The 19,359-nt window shown below is 39.5% G+C and overlaps 1 protein-coding gene across 1 annotated transcript in view; it reads right to left on the bottom strand.

The window, feature by feature from the left end:
• Positions 1 to 14,907, bottom strand: part of ADAMTSL1 (ADAMTS like 1) — a gene marked incomplete at its 5' end in the record, with an annotated part of 172,714 nt that extends 157,807 nt beyond the window's left edge. The window contains 2 exons of the mRNA XM_084225837.1: positions 2,015 to 2,142; positions 14,851 to 14,907. Of these exons, the coding sequence (XP_084081963.1) occupies positions 2,015 to 2,142; positions 14,851 to 14,907 (185 nt within the window). The remainder of the gene's footprint in view (positions 1 to 2,014; positions 2,143 to 14,850) is intronic.
• Positions 14,908 to 19,359: the final 4,452 nt, after the last annotated feature.

Below are 19,359 nucleotides of genomic sequence, written 5' to 3'. Positions count from 1 at the left end.
TGTGAACAGGCTTATCTGGAAGCTTTCGATGAGTTTCTTTACCTTGCTCCCTCTCTGACTTAGCAGCTTAAAATGCTTGCTTAGAAGAAAAATTATTCATCTAAACCCTTTACTTAATTAAGAATTGCACACAGACTAGGAAAAATGAAAAACTGTTGCACATTTGATAGAGCACTAATTCCAGGACAAATGTTACTATTACTATTTATGATTTACTGCTACTGGCTACCAAAACCACACTCCTAATTAACTCCCCACTTCCTATCCCAGAAATTGGAGGTTTCCATGTCTGAATGGGTCATAGTTTGTGGTTGGTTTCTTAAGGCAGGAAGCATTGCTTGAGTCCTGAGGGGACAGTGGTAAGGTAGTGTATGAAACCTAATTTCATGTGATTTATGAGGTTATTCCCTGTTCCACTTGTTAAGCTTCAGGGTCATCCTGAACAGCACAAGAGTCAAAGGGGGTCCAGAAGAAATGGTTTATACTCACATTGTCACATGCCATGACAACTGCTACTACCATTTGGAACTCCAAGATTTGCCCTCTAGGACCCACAGGGACAGTTCTCATGAGGGAGGAAAGAAAGCACCTCTTGCTCAGATTCTCCAGATCTCCCGGTACATCTGGGTTCATGTTTACATTAAAATAACATATTGACGGTCTTTTTTTTTTTTAAGTATGGAAAATGATATACTGTGATTAAAATTAAGTTCCTGTCTCTGAAATGTCACATTTTGAGGTGAATGCAGAATCACAACTGGCCATGAAACTAACAAGGCATTAGAACCTGGTCCCACATTTAAAATCAAAATATTCTTTTTTTTATCGATGGGAATGCAATAGCAAAGTACTGGTTTTCCACTTATTTCAACAGATGCCTTTGCCTGTCTTTTCTTCCAGCAGATTTTTGTGCACAGTCAACTCAATAAATGGGGCTACAAAGAGACTGTTCATAGATAAAGCTAAAATGCACAATATCCTATTCTGGTGTAATGTTCAAGCCTTATGCTGTTTCCTGTCTTCACTAAACAACATCACATATTAAAGTGTCAGACAGAGGAAATTATTTGGACTATATGGCTGCTGTTTGCTGTATTAACATCAGTTTTACAAGCATGTGAATAAAAATATGAAAGAAGGTATGCAGGATGGAAAATTGTATTAGATTTTTTTATCCTACAATATATAAGGCATCAGAAATGGCAATAAGCCATAAAGGTTCGGTCTGGAAGTTTCCCTTCATATCTTTTATCAGAAATCTGTTAATATTTATCATATATACCATGTTTACTGCAGGTAAATTTTTTCCTAAAGTAGATATAAATAATATTTGCCAGAAATATTTTGCAGGTAAAACTTACATAGAGTACAGAATGGAAAGCATGTCAAATGAGTCATTCTTTTTCCACTGCAAGCTAGTAACTGGGTAGGAATACAACCTCAGATGCCTAACTGAGTACCCAGAATTCACCTTTGTACCAGACCATTTTATCTCTGTTGGGAGGGGCCTTGCTGGTATTGAATACTTCCTATTTGAAATTTAATTGGCAAGATGTTCTTCATAGGATTGTTACTCTTTCTTATATAGCTCAGGATGCCTCATTTGATTAATGCATTGCTTTTACAGTCAGGGTGCCTGAGACTGTGGGGTACTAAATGTAGTGAATTATCTGTATTCTGGTATTCTAGTGCATGACAATTCTTACTGCTTAAATGGTGAAAGTGGAGGGAAGTTCAACTTCAGGAGCCGGCAGCCCTTTAAGGTTTCCAGACCACTCACTTTTTTATCTCCATGAATTCTTGCTTTATTTTAAAGGGTGTTGCCTTATCAAGCACATTGGCTGTTTGCCCATATTAAAAAAAAAACCAAACCAAAACGTTACCATAATTTTTTGACAACAAGACGGAAATTTCAAGGTGGGTCAAGACTTCTCCTGGTTACTTCTTATGGTCTGACACATATAAGTAGGTTGAATTTTTCCATCAATAAAGTAAAAATCATTCAGGCACTTACTTGCTGCTCAGGCAGCGTCTTAGTGAATAAGAAGCCCCTCCTCCACAGGTGCGTGAGCATTCGCTCCACGAGCCCCAGGCGTCCCACAGTGAGTCTCGGTCTTCCTCTGAGCGAGCTGTTCTGGAGCTCTGAGGAGAGGGAAAAGGAAAAAAAAAGAAATCAGGAGAAAACATTTAAGCATCAAAACCTCTGCTGCTGGTTTAACCTTTCTTTTTAGTGGATATCATCTTGGTTATTAAAAGTACCGAATAAATTGAATAAATGTGTTCCTCTCCGGCATGCCTACTGGTTGACAACAGCTCCTTAGTAGTGAATGGTGTATGAACTCACTTTCATCTTTTGAATATCCTACTTCGTCTCAGTTTGAGGCTAGTGAAGACTAGTCTAAGACAGCTCTTTGAACAACAGTGAGACAAAGAATCTTTTCTGATTAAGAAATGGAGTATTATAGACATCAGACATTGTGCTCTGAAGTTTTGCTGCTGCTGTGTTAGAAGTTATGAAAAGGCATATTGAAAGGAACCTTCCATAAAGCTCCTAAGGAAAAACTGAAACACAACATAGTGAGTCAACGTGCTAAAAAGGCATTCTATATAATCATTTCATGCTCTTAACCACAAAGAATTTGAACTATCATTGCTTCCCTCTCTAAAGGTCTATGAAACTTGCTGGATAAAGTTTCCCTACTGTTTGCTAGTTTAAAGACGAAAATGCACATTCCCTGAAAAGTAGAAGTTACACATCAGAATGTTGGTGACCGTGCCATTGTTAATGCCAGTGGCTGTGCTCAAACAACTTCATAGAGAAGCAGCACTGAAGGATGCAGAGATGCTCGGCTCTTCGAGGCTTAAGTCATAAACATATAGCAGTACTTGACTCAAATAAAGCAGTCATACCTATATTCAGCATTTCGTTCTCATTCATGCAAATGCACCGCAAAAACACAGATTTGTAAGGACACAAATGATTTAACCATATAGATAGATATTTTCCCTAGTGGGCAATGCGGTTTTGCTGGAAAAACGGATTAATCTAGCAAAGTTGCACCAAAAATGCCTGTGTCTGATGGAGATAGGCAGTGGTCACCTTCAAAACTTTACTTGTGCTGTGGGCCAGTACTTGTTGAACAGTGGTTCTAACGGCACTTGAAATTAATGAGAGAGAAAAACAATGATATGAGTGAGACTTTAAAGGCACACTTTAAACAGAGAAACATCAGCGATCATCACTGCTGGCCCACGTTACAGCAGTCAGCTTTAGCTTTCATAGCACCATGGAAGATACTGAGTTGGAAAACACCCATCAGAATCATCCAGCCCAGCTCCTTGTCCTGCACTGGACACCCCAAGAGTCACACCATGTGCCTGGGAGCATTGTCCAAACACTTCTTGAACTCTGTCAGGCTGGTGTTTTGACCACTTCCCTAGGAAGCCTGTTAGAGTGCTCAAATATCCTCTCAGCGAAAACTTCTTCCTGATATCCAGCCTAAACCTCCTTCTGACACAACTCCAGGCCATTCCCTCAGTGCTGTCACTGGCCACCACCAGAGAGAAGAGCTCAGTGCCTGCCCTTCCTCTGCCCCTCACCAGGAAGTTGTAACTGCAGTTGAAAGGGTAAATGTAAAACTTAAAGTTTATAAGCAATCAGATTCTGATTATGACTACATGTGACTCAGTCTCCAGATTTACATTGTAAATAGAAGACATGACAAATTACTGAGATTATTTCACCGGCCTGCATTTTGAAGAGTAATTCTTATAAAATGAAAATGAATATTTGCAGTTTTATTCTCTTAAAATAAAAAATACATGTTTGTGCTTCCAGATTATAAGAAAACAAGTATCTTCAAACTGCAGATGAGTGCATGACCTGATCATTCAACCCCAGTTGAAAGCTCAAAAACATAATTTAAGAGGGTTGCAAGGTAAACTCATGCAAACCGAGTACCACATATGACAGGCATCAGCACAGCTAGACATTCTATGGGTCCAAGTTTTTCTGACATAAATTGTGATCCCACCCAGAGGAGATCTGTGAGCCTATTACTTGCATTCCAAAATTTGCTTTAATACCTATATATTCCCAGAAAACATGTGATCTCAACCTGGAAAAGGCTCCAAGTTTTCTTTTAACAAGTGGAATAAACATAATTCATCTCAACGCCATCCATGTTTAATGTTAAAGAAAGTAGAGTGTTTTCCTTCCTGTGAATTAAGATTGAGCCGGAAATTCTAGCAATACCCAAAAAGTCATTTCAAATCAGAAAACAACTGTCCATCATAGATTTATTCCAGCTTCAAAGGATATATACACAATTACTAGCTAAGAATTCATTGTCTAGCATAGATTTTTCAAAAGTAGTTTATGCAGGTAGTTAATAATTCCTACCCACTTTTGTCAAAACGAGCTAAAGATCTTACTTTAAAGTAGCAGTCAAGAGTTCTGCAGTGCAGAACTCCTACAATGCTTCTTTAAAGCCTTGAAATTCCTGTCATAAATAGTAAAGAGAAGGAACAAAAAGTGTGGAAGCCGGGGGCAGGGGGGAGTAGAGAGGAGAGTATATGCCCTTAAAGTAGAAAAGAGTAAAGCCGGCAGCACTTAAATCTTTCTTTAAGTAACATCACAGAAAAAATCTTTTCCATCACAGAAAAAATCTTTTACTCTGCCAGAGGTATTCCAGATTGGTGGTTCTTAAAATGACAGTGTATGTCAAAGAAGCAAAATGCAATCATCAAGGCTCATTATGCCCTGTTGCTGGTACCAGAAGACATTCCTTATCCCTTCTGTCAATTCTAGGTGGATGTCAGCCTGAGCTTCACAGAAAAATACCATTTCTTTGTCCAGACAAAACTCAGGATGCCCTGACACCAAAAGTATCAAGTCAGAAGTGCCACCCTTAGGCAATTTGCTTTTTGGTGACCTATACAAACAATGAAATCTGTTAGCACTAATCAAAACCAGATCTTCCTTAATCCCTTACTATCTTAATATATATCTCACATCTTAATCTGATGGTGATCCTGCATCTACCACCCCATACCTCAACTCCTGTGGAATGGGCAGGAGAACTCCCGAAGAGTTGTCTAATGAGAAATATGAAGAACAGCTTGTGTAATTGCCAGAAAGCAAAAAGGATCATGTGTAAAAAATGAAATCACTGTCAGCAGATAGGGTTCTTGGGTGAGGATGCTTACAGAAGAAAAAAAAAAAAGGCTTTAAACTACAAGTCAAACAAAGGAATTTTCATCATTTAAACAAAAGTAATCTGACATAATCAGATTAGACCAATAGAGGTAGACATGCAACCTGATTTTTCAAAAAATCCAGCTTCAGCGTTCAATAGTAATTTCTGTATTTTCTAAAGAGTTGTCTGGCATTCGTGTTATATTCAGTGGTGCTTCCTCTGCTTTCCACTTACAGTACACAGAAATAATTTAGACTATCTGGAATACAAGTGTCAGACATCCTTAAATCACAACTGCTACCTGGACATCTAAGAGCTGCATGCCTGGTATGAACCAGGCTTCTTTAAAAGCATAAGTGTGCACATGTGTGTAGGTGCATAGAGGGAGAAAAATGAAGAGCAGCAAGACCTCTGTTCATGTCCTGAAGTCTATAAAAGAAGTTCAACCTGAAGAAAATAAATCTTAGTCGCATATTGGAATTGAATTGAAAATTTTGTTGGGAACAGTGCTATTCCTGCAGAATCCAGCTGTTTGTCAGTGCCACACAGAAAACTGTGTGTATAAACACAGATCACATGTTTACTTTCTGCTCTGGTTCTGAGGCGTCCAGTTTTCCTCCTCTTTCAGTAAAATGCTGCTGAAGTCCTCTTTTTAAGCACCCAATGTGTTTCCTAGATTAAACAGCAATACAGACAGTGAAAAATGCAATTAAACTCTTGTTGGACTACAGCATTGATACAGAATTTAGGCCAGTTATTTCCCAGATAATATGAACCACTGGTTTGCTTAACAAATTTATATCATCTGGTTCTTATCATATTCCCACTGTTTCAGGGTATGATGAAGTGTCAGTGACAATATGCAAGGCTCCTCTGAGGCCACTGCCTAAACTTGCCTTCAGCTACTGTAAAAATTATGCTAGAGACAGAAAACTAGGACTTTTTCTTCTGTAATGGTCTTTCTGCCCAGACTTTTCAGATAAATTTAAATGCATCCCTATATGAATTCTTGCCAAGCCACACATTCTTCTTTGAGTAATCCTTGAGCATCCTTTGATGCTAGTTTGTCACTGAGATTAAGTATATACTTCACACAGTACTGAAATGCTGTCTGCAGCAAACTGGGAAGAAACTGCTATCAGCACTTCTCTAGGTAAGCAACAGCAGAGGACAAGGCCAGTGACCTCAACTCTTTATAAAAACCATGTATTTCAAAACTTCAACTGATGTAAATGTATGGTTTATAAGATTTCATTTGCGCAATGTTATGTATCTTTATTGCATTCCATCCAAGTTAACAGCTGGATTAAAGCCCACATGGGAAACTGTTGGGAAATTTCTGGCTTTTGAAAGAAGGTAAGGCAGAACAAATTAATAGCCAGTTGAATTGATATTGGTAATTGCCATCAGAAATAATGTTAACATGAAGACATTTCTGACTAACTGCTGCAACTTTTAAAAGCAAATATCTTGAAAATTTAATGCATAAAATATTCTGATATTAAGTTTGCAATGCACAAAAAGAAAATGTTTAATTTATCTAAGCAGAAAGTTACACATCACCTTTAATGGTACTCTATGACCAAAGCGCATCTACTCTTCCAGAATAACTGTACCGTACTGAAAAAAGGGATTATGAAAGTAAGCCTCATCCTTCTGAGGAGCATGATTCCCTGGAAGCACTAGGATTTCCCATGACAATAGTTCTTCAGTTCCAAGTAGATATCTTTCCAGTTCATATGCTTGATGAAACCAGAGGTCCCCAAGTCAGCCTTAGCAACCAATGACTTCAACCTATTTTCTTTTCCCAAAGGTCAGATTTAGGGTCAGGACAGATAAACACTGTTTAGCTGGTATGGTAAATAGCTTGTCTTCCTATTGTCTTGTCTGCAGCCCATGTAAAAGCAAAAAAAAGCAAAAACTTCTGCCACCAGACCTGTCACCCAGCCAACCTCCGGAAGGACCACATAAACCAAAAAATCCTGCCTACCTGACATGCTTACCAAAGTAATGGAAGTTCTGCTCTCACAAAAACCAAAAGATGAAAAGAGAAAATCCCCATTTACCCAATCTACCTGAGTTGTTTACTGCACCTGAGGTGCTGAGTGACTGCAAGTGCCATTGCTGCCATGAACAACTGCATGCTGTTCCATATGGCCAGATCAAAAGGATGTCTATGGAAAGGTTCAAAATATTCCTACAACACTATATTATTCCCTGGCAAACAACGTGGAAAGAAAAGTAGCTGCAGTGAGCATCAGACACCTTGAGGTGAAAGTGCCTATTCCCTGAACACTGTGTCCCCAGCTCCCTAGAGGCTGGTGGCTCCCTTCTACTGGGAATTCAACTGTGAGCTGAACAGTAGCATCCCACTGCCCCAGGCTTCACAGTCTTGGAAATTAACTTAGGAATTTTTGCCTCCTTTTTACTTGCAAATCAAAGCAAAAGGCTTCTGAGGGGATCAAGAGACTATTTCCTACAGAAAACCTCTGGCACAGGAAACCCTTGATCTGAGTGTCTTCAAAACCCAAGGAAGGCACTGGCACAGGAGCACAGGCATGTGAGCATCTATTCTGAACTTTGGGTAATTATGCTCAGATTTTTCTAGTGCAGATAAATGGGCCAGGATTTATTATTTCAGTCTCTTAAAAAGGAATAAAGAAAAAAATATCCAAATCTCTTTTGGGATAGTTTTAAATTTACTGTTACTTCTTGCCCCAAATCATCCATCACTTAAAAGAAACAGGGGAAGACACCTTTATGAGGATTGACGAGGAAATCTCACCAAGATACTCTTGCAGTTTCCTGGTGCTTATTCTGCTCCTGTGAACAAAGGGAAAGAATAATGGGTGGATTTCTCTTTACCCTAAAGGAAAACACCTGCTACACATAGAGCTAGCTCAGTTCAGGGACATTAGTAAAAATTTGCTGTATTAGTTCTTTTCAGTGCTGTGTTTCTTTTTGTCCTCTCTTATTCTTAACAGCAAGACAGACTCATTACTAATGGGACAGAAAATGATAAATATAGTATGTTTTCCTTTTGCACGGGAAAGCAAAGGTTTACTGAGTCGGCACTAACCTCACATCCCTTCTTAACCATGACTTGATATGGCTATTACACAAGAAATGGGATGAAGTGTCACACTGAGCTCCTGAAAACACTGTGTCTGTACTCTCAGTGTTGTACACATTCGTACCCTCTTACATCAGTATCTGTACACATCAATTCATCTCAGAAAGATAAGAACATTGCCAGTGCTGTCCTGGTAGTCACAAGGGATTCCCAATGCCCCAAAGCAAACCATATAGCTGCGCTGTGTATATGGGAGGACACGGCTTCCAGTGTGCAACAGCAGAGCGGGGAATCGATTAACAGCCATCTCAGGACATTAAGAGCTAAACAGCCATTCCTAAACCTGGACTGGAAGTTGTATCCCAGGAGAAATGTGCCAAATGTGAGCTCATTTCTTCTCATAGAAGGGCAGCAGCCAGCTGGAGGGGCGGGAAAGGGGGTTGCTGGCAGGGGATGGAGCTGACACCATATCACTTCAACGTGTGCACACTGAGCTCTGTGTAACATTTTATAACAGCGCCTTATAAACCTCAGATCAGTCTTATCTCTCACCCCTCTTACCCATATGAAAAAACGGAGAGCAATGTGAATGCTAAAGTTTTATTTCTTGCTCTCACAGACAGGAGTTACAACATTTAGTTGCATTTAAATCCTGCCGTGCTGGTGTAAACACCAGGCATGGGTGATCCAATAGAAAGCAAGTCCAAGCTGGCTCAGCCTCAGACTTGTCGCCTTATTGACTCGGGGTTTTTAAGGCTAGGACTGGTTCAGATGCAGGATAGGTGAAATCACTTTTCAGAATTCGGAACCCACCCAAAAGCACGGGTTCAAAAGTGCATCTTGCACTCCAGGACTTCGGGTTTGTCTTCCACGTAGCAAGAACTGTGGGCAGGGAAAAAGCACACAAGGCGCACAGCAAGGAGAGAAAAGTAAAATTGTAACCTGCAATGAGGCCTATTGCATGCCAAGTGTTTTCTAAGTGGTGAGAAATGAAAGTATTTGCTGGCTGTGCTGTGCTCAACAGCTTTAAGAAGAAATGGCCAATATACACCTGAAAGCTCCACCATGTCTCCAAAGAAGAAGACATTTACATTGAAGAAATTTATACTGGCGATTTTCCTTTTTAGTAAACTGACCTTAATCTTCATATATTCACCCTCCTTCATATATTCACCCAACCTTTGGTAGAGATCACAACATTCCACAGTGAGTCCCCTCACAAAACACCATTTTATCTGGGTTTAGAAACTCTGGTTCCAACAAGTCTGAGCTTGAAGACATTGTTGCATCAGCACAGATTTTGATCAGCATAGCTTTTACTCAGACCTAGGACATCCCAGCCTCTGAAGCAGATTACAGCACTAAGGCAAGGTGATATAGGTTATAACAAGCAGATGACACTCCGGTCAGGAGGCATTTCAGACACAGGAAGAGAAATTCCAAAGACTTGTACAAGACGTTCAGACAACATCCACAATTATGAGCTTTATTCAAAACAAATGAAGCCTCCTGTACTTTTGATGGTCTGCCATCTCCTTCAGTTATGTCATGGATATGCATATGTGCTTATTTTAATGACAAGGGGACATATAAAGAGTTGAAACATTAAGCCTTGGTGGAGGCATGAAAACCAAAAGAGAAATATTTATGTAAAAAATAGGTAGGGATAGAGGCAGGAAAGCATGCAGGCAGAAGGCAGGAAGAAAGGCAGGGAGGCAGGCAGGCAGGCAAGAAGACAGGAAGGGAGGCAGGCAGGAAGGAAGGACCATATTTGGGGTTTTTATTTGTGAATTTGCATTGAACTGCCAGCATGGAAGTGGCTAAACACTGACAAGACATACTTAAAAGATGAATGATAGATGAAAATCTCAGACCTATGATGAAATGATTTACATTCCCTGAAATAGAAGGACATCTACGTGGTCAGATTTTACTGAGCTTTGACTTTTATTGGTCTCTGTTCAACACTACTCAGGGTTACAGATCTAAGAGAAGATCTCATTCCACGAAATGTGGATCCTTTGCTTACTTCCACCATTTTGCCTATGTATACGTCTAAGAGTTTAGAACATGTCGTACCATGTTCTATGCAAAACTGGCCAGCCATCTGTAAAGACAAGCCTGCTGTCCATAAGGCAATGCAAAAAGCTGGAGAAGCCCACAGCAAAAATTAGCCATTCCTTTTCAAGAGTTAGGAAGAAGTTTTGGTTCAAACCTCAGTACAATATTCAGATGAAATAAGCACTTCATGCCAATTTTTGAATTAGTTGTTGTCCACCAGATGAGAAGATTTATTTTAGAACTGTCCTTGGCTTGGGTTGGGTTGAGACAAATAATTTATTTTTCTTTTTCCTGCTCCCCATCATGTTATTATAGCACCTGGTGGTTGGTATGTTTTCTCTTTTTTCTTCCAATACCTTTAGCTTTTTAATTGTTTCCATAAGGATAACCTTACCATTCTTTTTTCTTCCTCAGACTGGAATTTCCCATTTTTCCCCCATGTAATTGTTTCCCATACAAATCTGAGTTTTCTTACGAAGTTAAGAAAATAGCTACAGAAAAGCAATAGAAACAACACTGCTGTCTGCAGATTTGACAATACAACAGAAACCATGAGGTTTTATTTGGACCCCTAATGACACAGTTATAAAGGATTAAGGTTTTATTTGCTTCAGTGACAATTTAGTCATGCAGAGATTGATACTCCTCTTCTGAGAAATTATTTGTCTGGTCATGTGGCCTTAGACGTTCCATTGACTCATGAACCTTCTGAACATTGAAGGTTGTCCAGCTGACAGATCCGTGACTACGGGTGACCACATTCCAATCTTCAGACTCTCCACAGTCTTTTATGGCACACCTTCTTTTATTATTCTTTTGCAGCCCTATGAATCTAGCAAAGTCATTAAAAGAATATGCTAAACTTTAGTGACACTGGTGAAGCAGACCAGTAGATCAACAGCCTACATTAAGTGCTTACTTCTTTTCACTAGAATCCAAAACCAAAAGAATTTTCATCACAAACCTTAGTTTAGCTCAGGCAAGCTTCTGCACTTGCTAGAAAAAGAAATAAGTGTTATTCTTCAAGAATCTGAAGGAAGAGGTTAGTAAAATATGTCCCAATACAGAGTCCTAGAGTAATATAGGAAGAAATTATAATCATACACACTTAGTAGTATCTAGACCTTCTTATAAGAAATGGTTTTGTGTTATAGACATGACATATCTGAACTACAGCAGCATGGGTCACAAACCACAATTGTGAGATATTTTCACTTTGTAACATGAATATATCTCAGCTTTGAATAGCTGAACCCTGCATTTCAGTTCGTCCTCACCCAACCAATCCGAGCAAATGCTAGTCTGTACATATATATGATCCTGCATGAAAATACATTTGTTTTCTTTGGACCTCATACTGGAAAAAAACCCTTTAATATACCTACAATTTCTGAGACAGACGAGCTGACACAGCAGTAGGTAGACCTATCTGCACATGAAAGGAAAAACCGTCAAGCTTTATACATTCATATGTAAACAAGAAACATATTCATTTCACTGCCTAATTGCACTTGTGGTCATCCAAGACAGAGCCAGTTAGATAATAGGGGAGCGTAATGCCAAAGAGCCTGGAAGGAATGGACTATTGTATTTGACTATTTTCCATGCACAAATTAGCACAGCGAAAGAAAGAAATCCTGCAGAAAAACACATGTACTTTATTATAGCCCCTAGTGTTACTTCTGTAAGTATCACAACAGTAACAAAGAGCTAAAAAATACTGCTGAAAAGATGCAAATAACAAATGCAAGTGTGTTTAAATGTCCTTCTGACATGACGTGATTTGACTTCTAGTTCGTCTGAGCTCATGGCTAGTTTTGGTTTGGCCACATTCCTATGAGTTAGTCAACTTGTGATTTGCTTGTGCTAGGCTTTTGTTTTTAAACTAACAGAAAGGAAAATCTCTGGAACAAAATGCCTGCTTTCTTTTGTTACTCTCTAAAGTAGAATTTCCTTAGCATGAAAAGTTCATGGAGCAATAAGCAAAATTCTACAAATATCTGGTCTTTCTCTGGAAAGAGAAACTTTTCATACTACTTTTTCAAGACAAGCACCTTAGTGTTATGGCTCATATTCTTAAGAGCAGCCATGAAAATACTTCATCCACATGCATGCTAGGGAAACTGGTTCTCTGAGTATGGAGCAAGTTTTAGGACAGTTAGCAAAATACACTAGGGACCTCCAGTGACCTTACTCAAGCACCACTCGACTGAAAATGAATACAATTTCTTCTGAAGAAGGTTAAGAACCCCAATGGAGTAGCAAGCTGCACTCACTACTTCATCACTCCAAGCAGCTGATAGTGAGAGAAAGAGGAGGGGTTATTGTTGTTGCTGCCTGTGGACTTGTCACAGCCTGTGAGGCTGCTAAGGCTCAATTGCCTTAGCATCACAGGTACATAGGCTGTACACGTGCCAGGGCTGTGCGACCTCCTTCCTGGGGCGAGGATGCTCAACGAAGAATTTAAGTGCTACTTCGCTTTATGGTGTCATTCTGAAAATTTAGGAACGTGTGATAAATTGTTCTAAGGCCAATCCTGTAAGCTTTTATTGAGTAACTTTCGTGCTTACAACTGTGAACTTTTGCTGATGTTACCAAAGTGCCACATGACAGGAAGCTGCTGCTGCTGGTTATTGTGGGAAAGATAGGGCCTTTAGAAAGAAGAGATACAAGGTGATACACGTAAATCCAAATGTTGATTGTCATGGATTTCAAACTCATTCTGTGTACTTGGCTAAAGGCTAACATCTAGGATGCTGACAGTCAGGACACAGACTGATTTAATGACTTCTTGTTTTTCTCTCAGAAAACATCTATGAGCTTTCTACCATGTCTTTGGTGAACCCATGCTGCAATAAACTACGTTAGGAACGGGTATACCAAGGTATCCTACAACTTATCCCTATCTCTAGCCAAGCTGTAAGTTAAATACTGGAATGTTTACCTAATCTCCTGCTGAAAGCAAGTGAGAGATTTTCCACTATGGAAGGAGCAAAAGAATGGTCTGATTCAAAAAAGAAAGTTAAGCTTGCTTCACATCACTATTCTTAAGGTACAAAGAGATTTGGTGGGAGGTGGAGGGGGAAATTTCGAGGCAGGGTAAGTCATACAAATAAAAACTAGTATAATGTGGAATATAATGCATAATAGTTGGCACCAGAATGCATTATTTATTTTCATGAATCAGGGACTGAGAACTTAATTCACAAGCAGCAGAGTGATATACAAATATTATGAGTATGAGCTTAACATGGGGCCAAATCCCACAATCTTTACACATTCTTGTTGAGTCAAGTCTCCTGTTGATCTTCCTTAAATTAGTCCTGCAGGATTGTCTCAGTCATTACTGACTTATTACAGTCATCAGGTAAAAAACACCTAATTTTCATACAGGAAAGATAATCTATGCTGACTTTATGCCATTTTGTGTGAATTCAGTATTATAAATGGAAACAGACTTTAAAACAAAGTAAGACTTTTAGATCAGTACAGATAACATTCTTATTTCTAGTGCTCAAATAGTGTTTAGTGACTCTATATCCAAAAATCGTTTCCTTTTTTTTTAATAATACAAAAATTTAAAAGAAATATTTCAGCAGGGTTATCCTAATGTTTAACTCTCCATGAGGTTTCTAAAAACTGTGTTAATATTAGTTTACAATGATTACCTACAGATTGGTTGGCATGGATAAATAAGATGGAAGCTGCTATAAAATTAATGTATTTCTTGATGATGCTTTGCTATTTGTACTACTGCATTCAATCAAATTCTAGGAAAATGGCAATACCCCGATGCCAAGATGACTCTGGTATCAAAAGTGTATGCTTATTAGTATCCTTTCTGCAGACGTTCTGATTGCCAACACACCACTCATAAAATCAAGTATGAGTCAAAATGGAACATGTCATGTCAATCAAACAGCATAGGTACATCTCTCAGCTGTAAGCGTCCTATCAGGATAATCAAGGGGAGTATGCAGGAAAATAATATAGCAATGATCAAGTTTATTTCTCTGAAGTATACCAGATATCACAGAATGTATCTTTCAAAGGTTGGTATAAACTTGACTCTGTAATGAGGTACAGAAATAATGAGAGCTCAATTAAACTGGTTTCAGGAAAAAGTTCAGTACATGCTGTACCTGTTTTCTCTGCATGTGCATTTTTTTTTAAGGAAGAAAATTCCAGGAACATTACAGCACGATATAGTTTGATTTAAAGAGCAGAGAAACAGCTCCTCTCTGAATCCCAAGCAGTTAAATCACCATTTACAGGTCATTTAGAAGTTTAGAAAGCTGATGCCAACATCAACTTCTCGGTTCTACCTGCAGCAACCCACAATATCAAGGTTCCAAGTCTGCAGCGCTGTAGAGAGAATAAAACTTACGCGACTTATTCAAAACAAATTCTCTCCAGCTGCGATTTTAAGAGATTAAAAACATACCCACCCGCATATAGGCACACAGATACAGTATCAGCTGCAGGCGGTACACATTTTAGGAAAGAAATGGCATTTACCAGGACGAGGGAAGCTAGAAGCAGGGTGCCAGCGGTTGTCCAGCGGCAGCACTCCATTGTCGGGCCGGTGCCGGAGCTGCGGTCAGACGCGCAAGCTGCGAGGCGCTCGGCTGGCGGCTGTCACATCCAGCGCCGCTGCGAGCCTTCAGCCCCTCTTCTCCTCCTCCATCAGCCTCACTCACTGTTCCTGACCCAGGCGTGGGTGGGGGGGTTGGCGTGAGCCGCGGGGAAGCGCTCCCTGAGCCGGCGTTTAGCCAATGCCCCTCCTGCTACTCGGGCGTGCAGCACAACAAAGCCAAGAGGTCTGGGGAAAGCGTAGCAGCTACGGAGGGGAAGGAAAAAGAGAGCGGGAGAGGAGGAGTAGTAGGAGGGGAGAGGCAGAATGGCAGAGCTGAACAGAGCGCTAGCGCTCTGCCTGCAGCTCCCGGAGCTCCGCTTCAGCCCTTGCCGTGAGCTGTTCACGCTTACTGCTAGGTCAGTAGCTCTCCTGAGCGTGCATTGTTCCAGACAGGAGGGAAACTTAATCTGTGTCAATACATAACGTATGCCATAAAAAGCACCAATAGGAAAATGCTTACATCCTCCAGGGAGAACGCACAGTTTGCTAAAGCCTCGATTCTTTAGAGAGAAATGCTCTCTTCAACACCATTTGCTCAGCAATAAAGAGGTCTGACTGCTTTAAAATTGTGAAGCAAAAATGTTTTCAACAGGCCGGGTGACAGTCTTTCTGTAACTACATTTTTATTCTTTGGGGAAATTTAAAACCTAAGCTGTTGGAAGGAAAGTGGGATCACTGGAGGAAGAATTTTGCACAGAAAGGCGAAGACTCACACACCTCAGGAAAGGTGGAAACTCTGGCTTTTAAGTATTAATTTGACAGATAGGAGTTTCAAACAACTGCTCTCAGTCTGTTCAGAGTTCATTTAGTTTGCCTGCCTATGCTTCTGCATTGCCTGAATTCTCCAAAATTTATTTTTAATTTTTTTTTCTGTTTGTTTATTTTATGATCTGAAGGAGAAATTGCAAACTGGGTCCAAGAATTTTTTAAAAGCAGTAGGCATTCTCCCACATTGGGCTGAGCTGGATGCCTTGCAGTTACAACATTTTGGTGCTGCAGGGCACATCACATCCAGATGGGCATATAGAAAGCCCAGTAAAGTCGTGATTCTGGCATGTCAGCAAGCTCAGACAATGGAGAAAAGTAAGGTACATGTGTGTTAGGGGTGGAGAATAGTATGCTAGCCATGATTCTTAAAAGTGACAACTCAGAAGCCAGCAAGGGAAAAGGAAACTCTGTCAAGGGGCAGGACTGGGGACAGAAAAGGAAAAAGGAGCAAGGGTAGACCACAGATTGTTTAAGAGAACTTCACATCAGTAGAAATTAAGACCAGCCTGGGGGAAAAGCTGGATGAACAGATGGAGAGTGATACAGACTTTGTAAAAGAAAAGGAACTGGGGGGAAAAATGAAAAAGAGTCACAGATGTTGAGAAGTCAGATAGGAGGATGGAAGTGTCTGGCTTTGTATAACAGGAACAGAAACATAAACACTGAAGATATATGAAGGCAAAAATAGAAAAGATATCAGCTAGATGGAGATGGACTTTAGGAAATGAGGATGAAGAAGAAATTTCAAATAAGAAATGAAAATATTTAGGAACAGTGGGAGAAATAGATTTCAGTGTTCACTGCCCAGCAGTCATTTGGTTGGGTACCTTTGGAATTGGCAGGTGAGGAAGTAGGGCCTGAAAGACTGAAAAGGCTCAGTAGGAAGGTGCTATGATGGAAAATACAGTAGCTGGACTGAACATAGCAGGGATGAGAAAAAGTCTGATAAAGGTTCCAAGATTCCTCTAATACATCCTTATGTATCTCTACAGCAACTTCAGTGACTTCTTCATGGAGAAAAGGAGAGGGATGGACTACTCTGCACCATCAGAGGTGAGGAAGCAACCATAGGATGACATCAACGGAGAAATTACGACTTCTCCTATTGCCCTTTAAAACTCAGGAAACTCAACCTATAAATCTACTAAAAAATCTATTGTACCTTTTACAAACAACACCATTATCCTCCCAAAGTAAAGCCCTCATATTTTTTTGTACACCAGCAGTCAGCACATACACCCAGAGCTGCCCAAAAGGATTTTATCCATACATCTCCTAGCTATTGTTGTATGTTTTCCACCTCACTCTTTTCCTTTTCTACAAGGCTAATGTCATTGGAGAAGTACTAACTGTAGTTCCTGGAATTCATGTAAATGAAATTCTCAAGACAACAGTAAACAGCAAGATTTTTAATACTGAATAGATGAATCATGACTGCCTTATTTTTAAGAAAAAACTGCTGCAATTATGATTACATGACTTACAATGGATGGAACAACTGACAAAGATGTTTTCATAACCATGTGTTTGGGTTTATTTGTGTGGTTTATTTTTATTTTTATTTTCTTTCCCTTAGTCTGACTTTAAACTGGAGATGTTGCACTAAAGTATAAACCCATTTCTGAATACCTCATTTTGGGTTCTTGTTCAACTTTGGAAAATGTGGCTTTTTTAAAATGAAGTACAGGATATTATTCCTATCAGTACAGGAGGCTCAATAGACAACTGTATCATCTAAGATGGTCTAGTATTTTTGGAATTATATTTATACTCAATGTATTCTGCCAGTTTTCTGATCATGGAACTCCATCACAGCTGATGGGAATGTTGCATGAAGAATGATGGTGGGATACATCAATAGAATCATAGAATCATTAGGTTGGATAAAACCTTTAAGATCACCAAGTCCAAATGTTACTTTAACACTGCCAAGTCCACCAATAAACCATGCCCCTGAGCACCACATCTACACATCTTTTGAATACCTCCAGGGACGGTGACTCAACCACTTCCCTGGACAGCCAGACAACCACCTCAGGTCCCAATATTCTAAACATCTGCCATTTCAGCTTGAGGTTATTTCTTCTTCTCCTACCACTTGTTTCTTGGGAGAAATGACTGACCACTAACTCAAAGTTATAGAGTGATAAGGTCTCCCCTCAGTCTCCTTTTTTCCAGGCTAAACATTCCCATCTCCCTCAGCCGCTCCTCACAGGACTTGTGCTCTTCACCAGCTCCCTTGCTCTTTTTGGATGTGCTCCAGAACTTCAAATTCTTTCTTGTAGTGAGTTGAATGTCTTACAGTAGTGCTACAAAATTTTGTAGTCTGTAATGTTTAGACATGTCAAAGAGGTGACTTTAAAGAGCTTTCTTTATTCAAGATATCTGTTTAATCACTAGCACAGCAGCATGATATTCATAATAGCATTACAATATGCATGAAATGCACCATGACTGATAGTCTGGTTGCACATTTAAAATTTAGACCAGAGTCTAAAATGCAGCTTGAATTTTGTTTTCACAACGAACTCATGCAAACTGTGTAATTTTTTCATGAAACCACATAAATATTCTTAATAAAACCCACCATAAATAAAAACCCACATTCTTCCAACAGTTTGGTTTTCAGTTTTCTGCACATAGTTGAACTTAGAAATCAAAGTGAAATTCAGGGAATGGAAACACATGAATCAAGTCCAAGGGAAAGGACTACTCAAATTCTTGCCTATAGCTTTAATGAGCAGTCATGCCCAATATCTGCCAATTTCTACAGAGCTGGATTGGATCTATCTAAAGTCTCATTTGAATTATTCATAACTGGAAAAAAACAACAACGACAACAACAACAACAAACCAAACAAAGCAAACCAAAAAACTCAAAAAAAATTACCCAACAACAACAAAAAGAAAAGAAGTGTAGATTTACTAAAAAATTACGTTAAGGCATCAAGTACTGGAGAGGGCTCTAGAGCCCATCTCCATGTCCTGCCGTTTAGGTCCAGGACTTTATTATACTTCATATATGCATTTATATGGAGTTAATTTGTTTGTCTTGCTGAAATACATATTCCATATTCTATTTATGGAACACTAGTTTGGGAGTATGGAGTGTGGTATTTCTTCTTTGGATGCACATATATATATATATATATATATATATATATATATAAATATATATATAAAGTAAAGCCTACAGTACAATGGAGAAGATGCTCTAAACAAAGTAACATTGCCTGAAGAGTGAAAAAACTCACGCCCTGTTCATGTCCAGATTTTCTCTGTCATGGACCCCAAGGGAATACAAGAATTCAAAGCAATAAAAGAGTGCTATCTGCAGCAGAAGTAATAGCTGAAACTTTAAGGGATATGTTAGGCAATGTGGGTGGTGCCTAATGTGCCCAGCACTGTTGTCTCCCCAGTAAGACAGGGGTTGTTTTTAGCAAAATCTTAATGCTACAGATGAAGTCTCGAGACACTCAAAATCATTTGCAAAAACCGGTAGAGGAGACTGGTGAGTCTAGGATTGCATTCAGCACCACTTTCTGAGTATATGTATGCAAATCTGTCACCTCCAAACCCTGACCTTACAAATACACGTCCTTTGCCATTCAAGGGAGATTGCA

The sequence above is a fragment of the Fringilla coelebs genome (genome assembly GCF_963513975.1).
Source record: "Fringilla coelebs genome assembly, chromosome: Z".
In the NCBI taxonomy this organism is placed as follows: Eukaryota; Metazoa; Chordata; class Aves; order Passeriformes; family Fringillidae; genus Fringilla; species Fringilla coelebs.
Note: the sequence above shows the minus strand (reverse complement) of the source record. Positions and strands in the feature narration are given on the sequence as shown.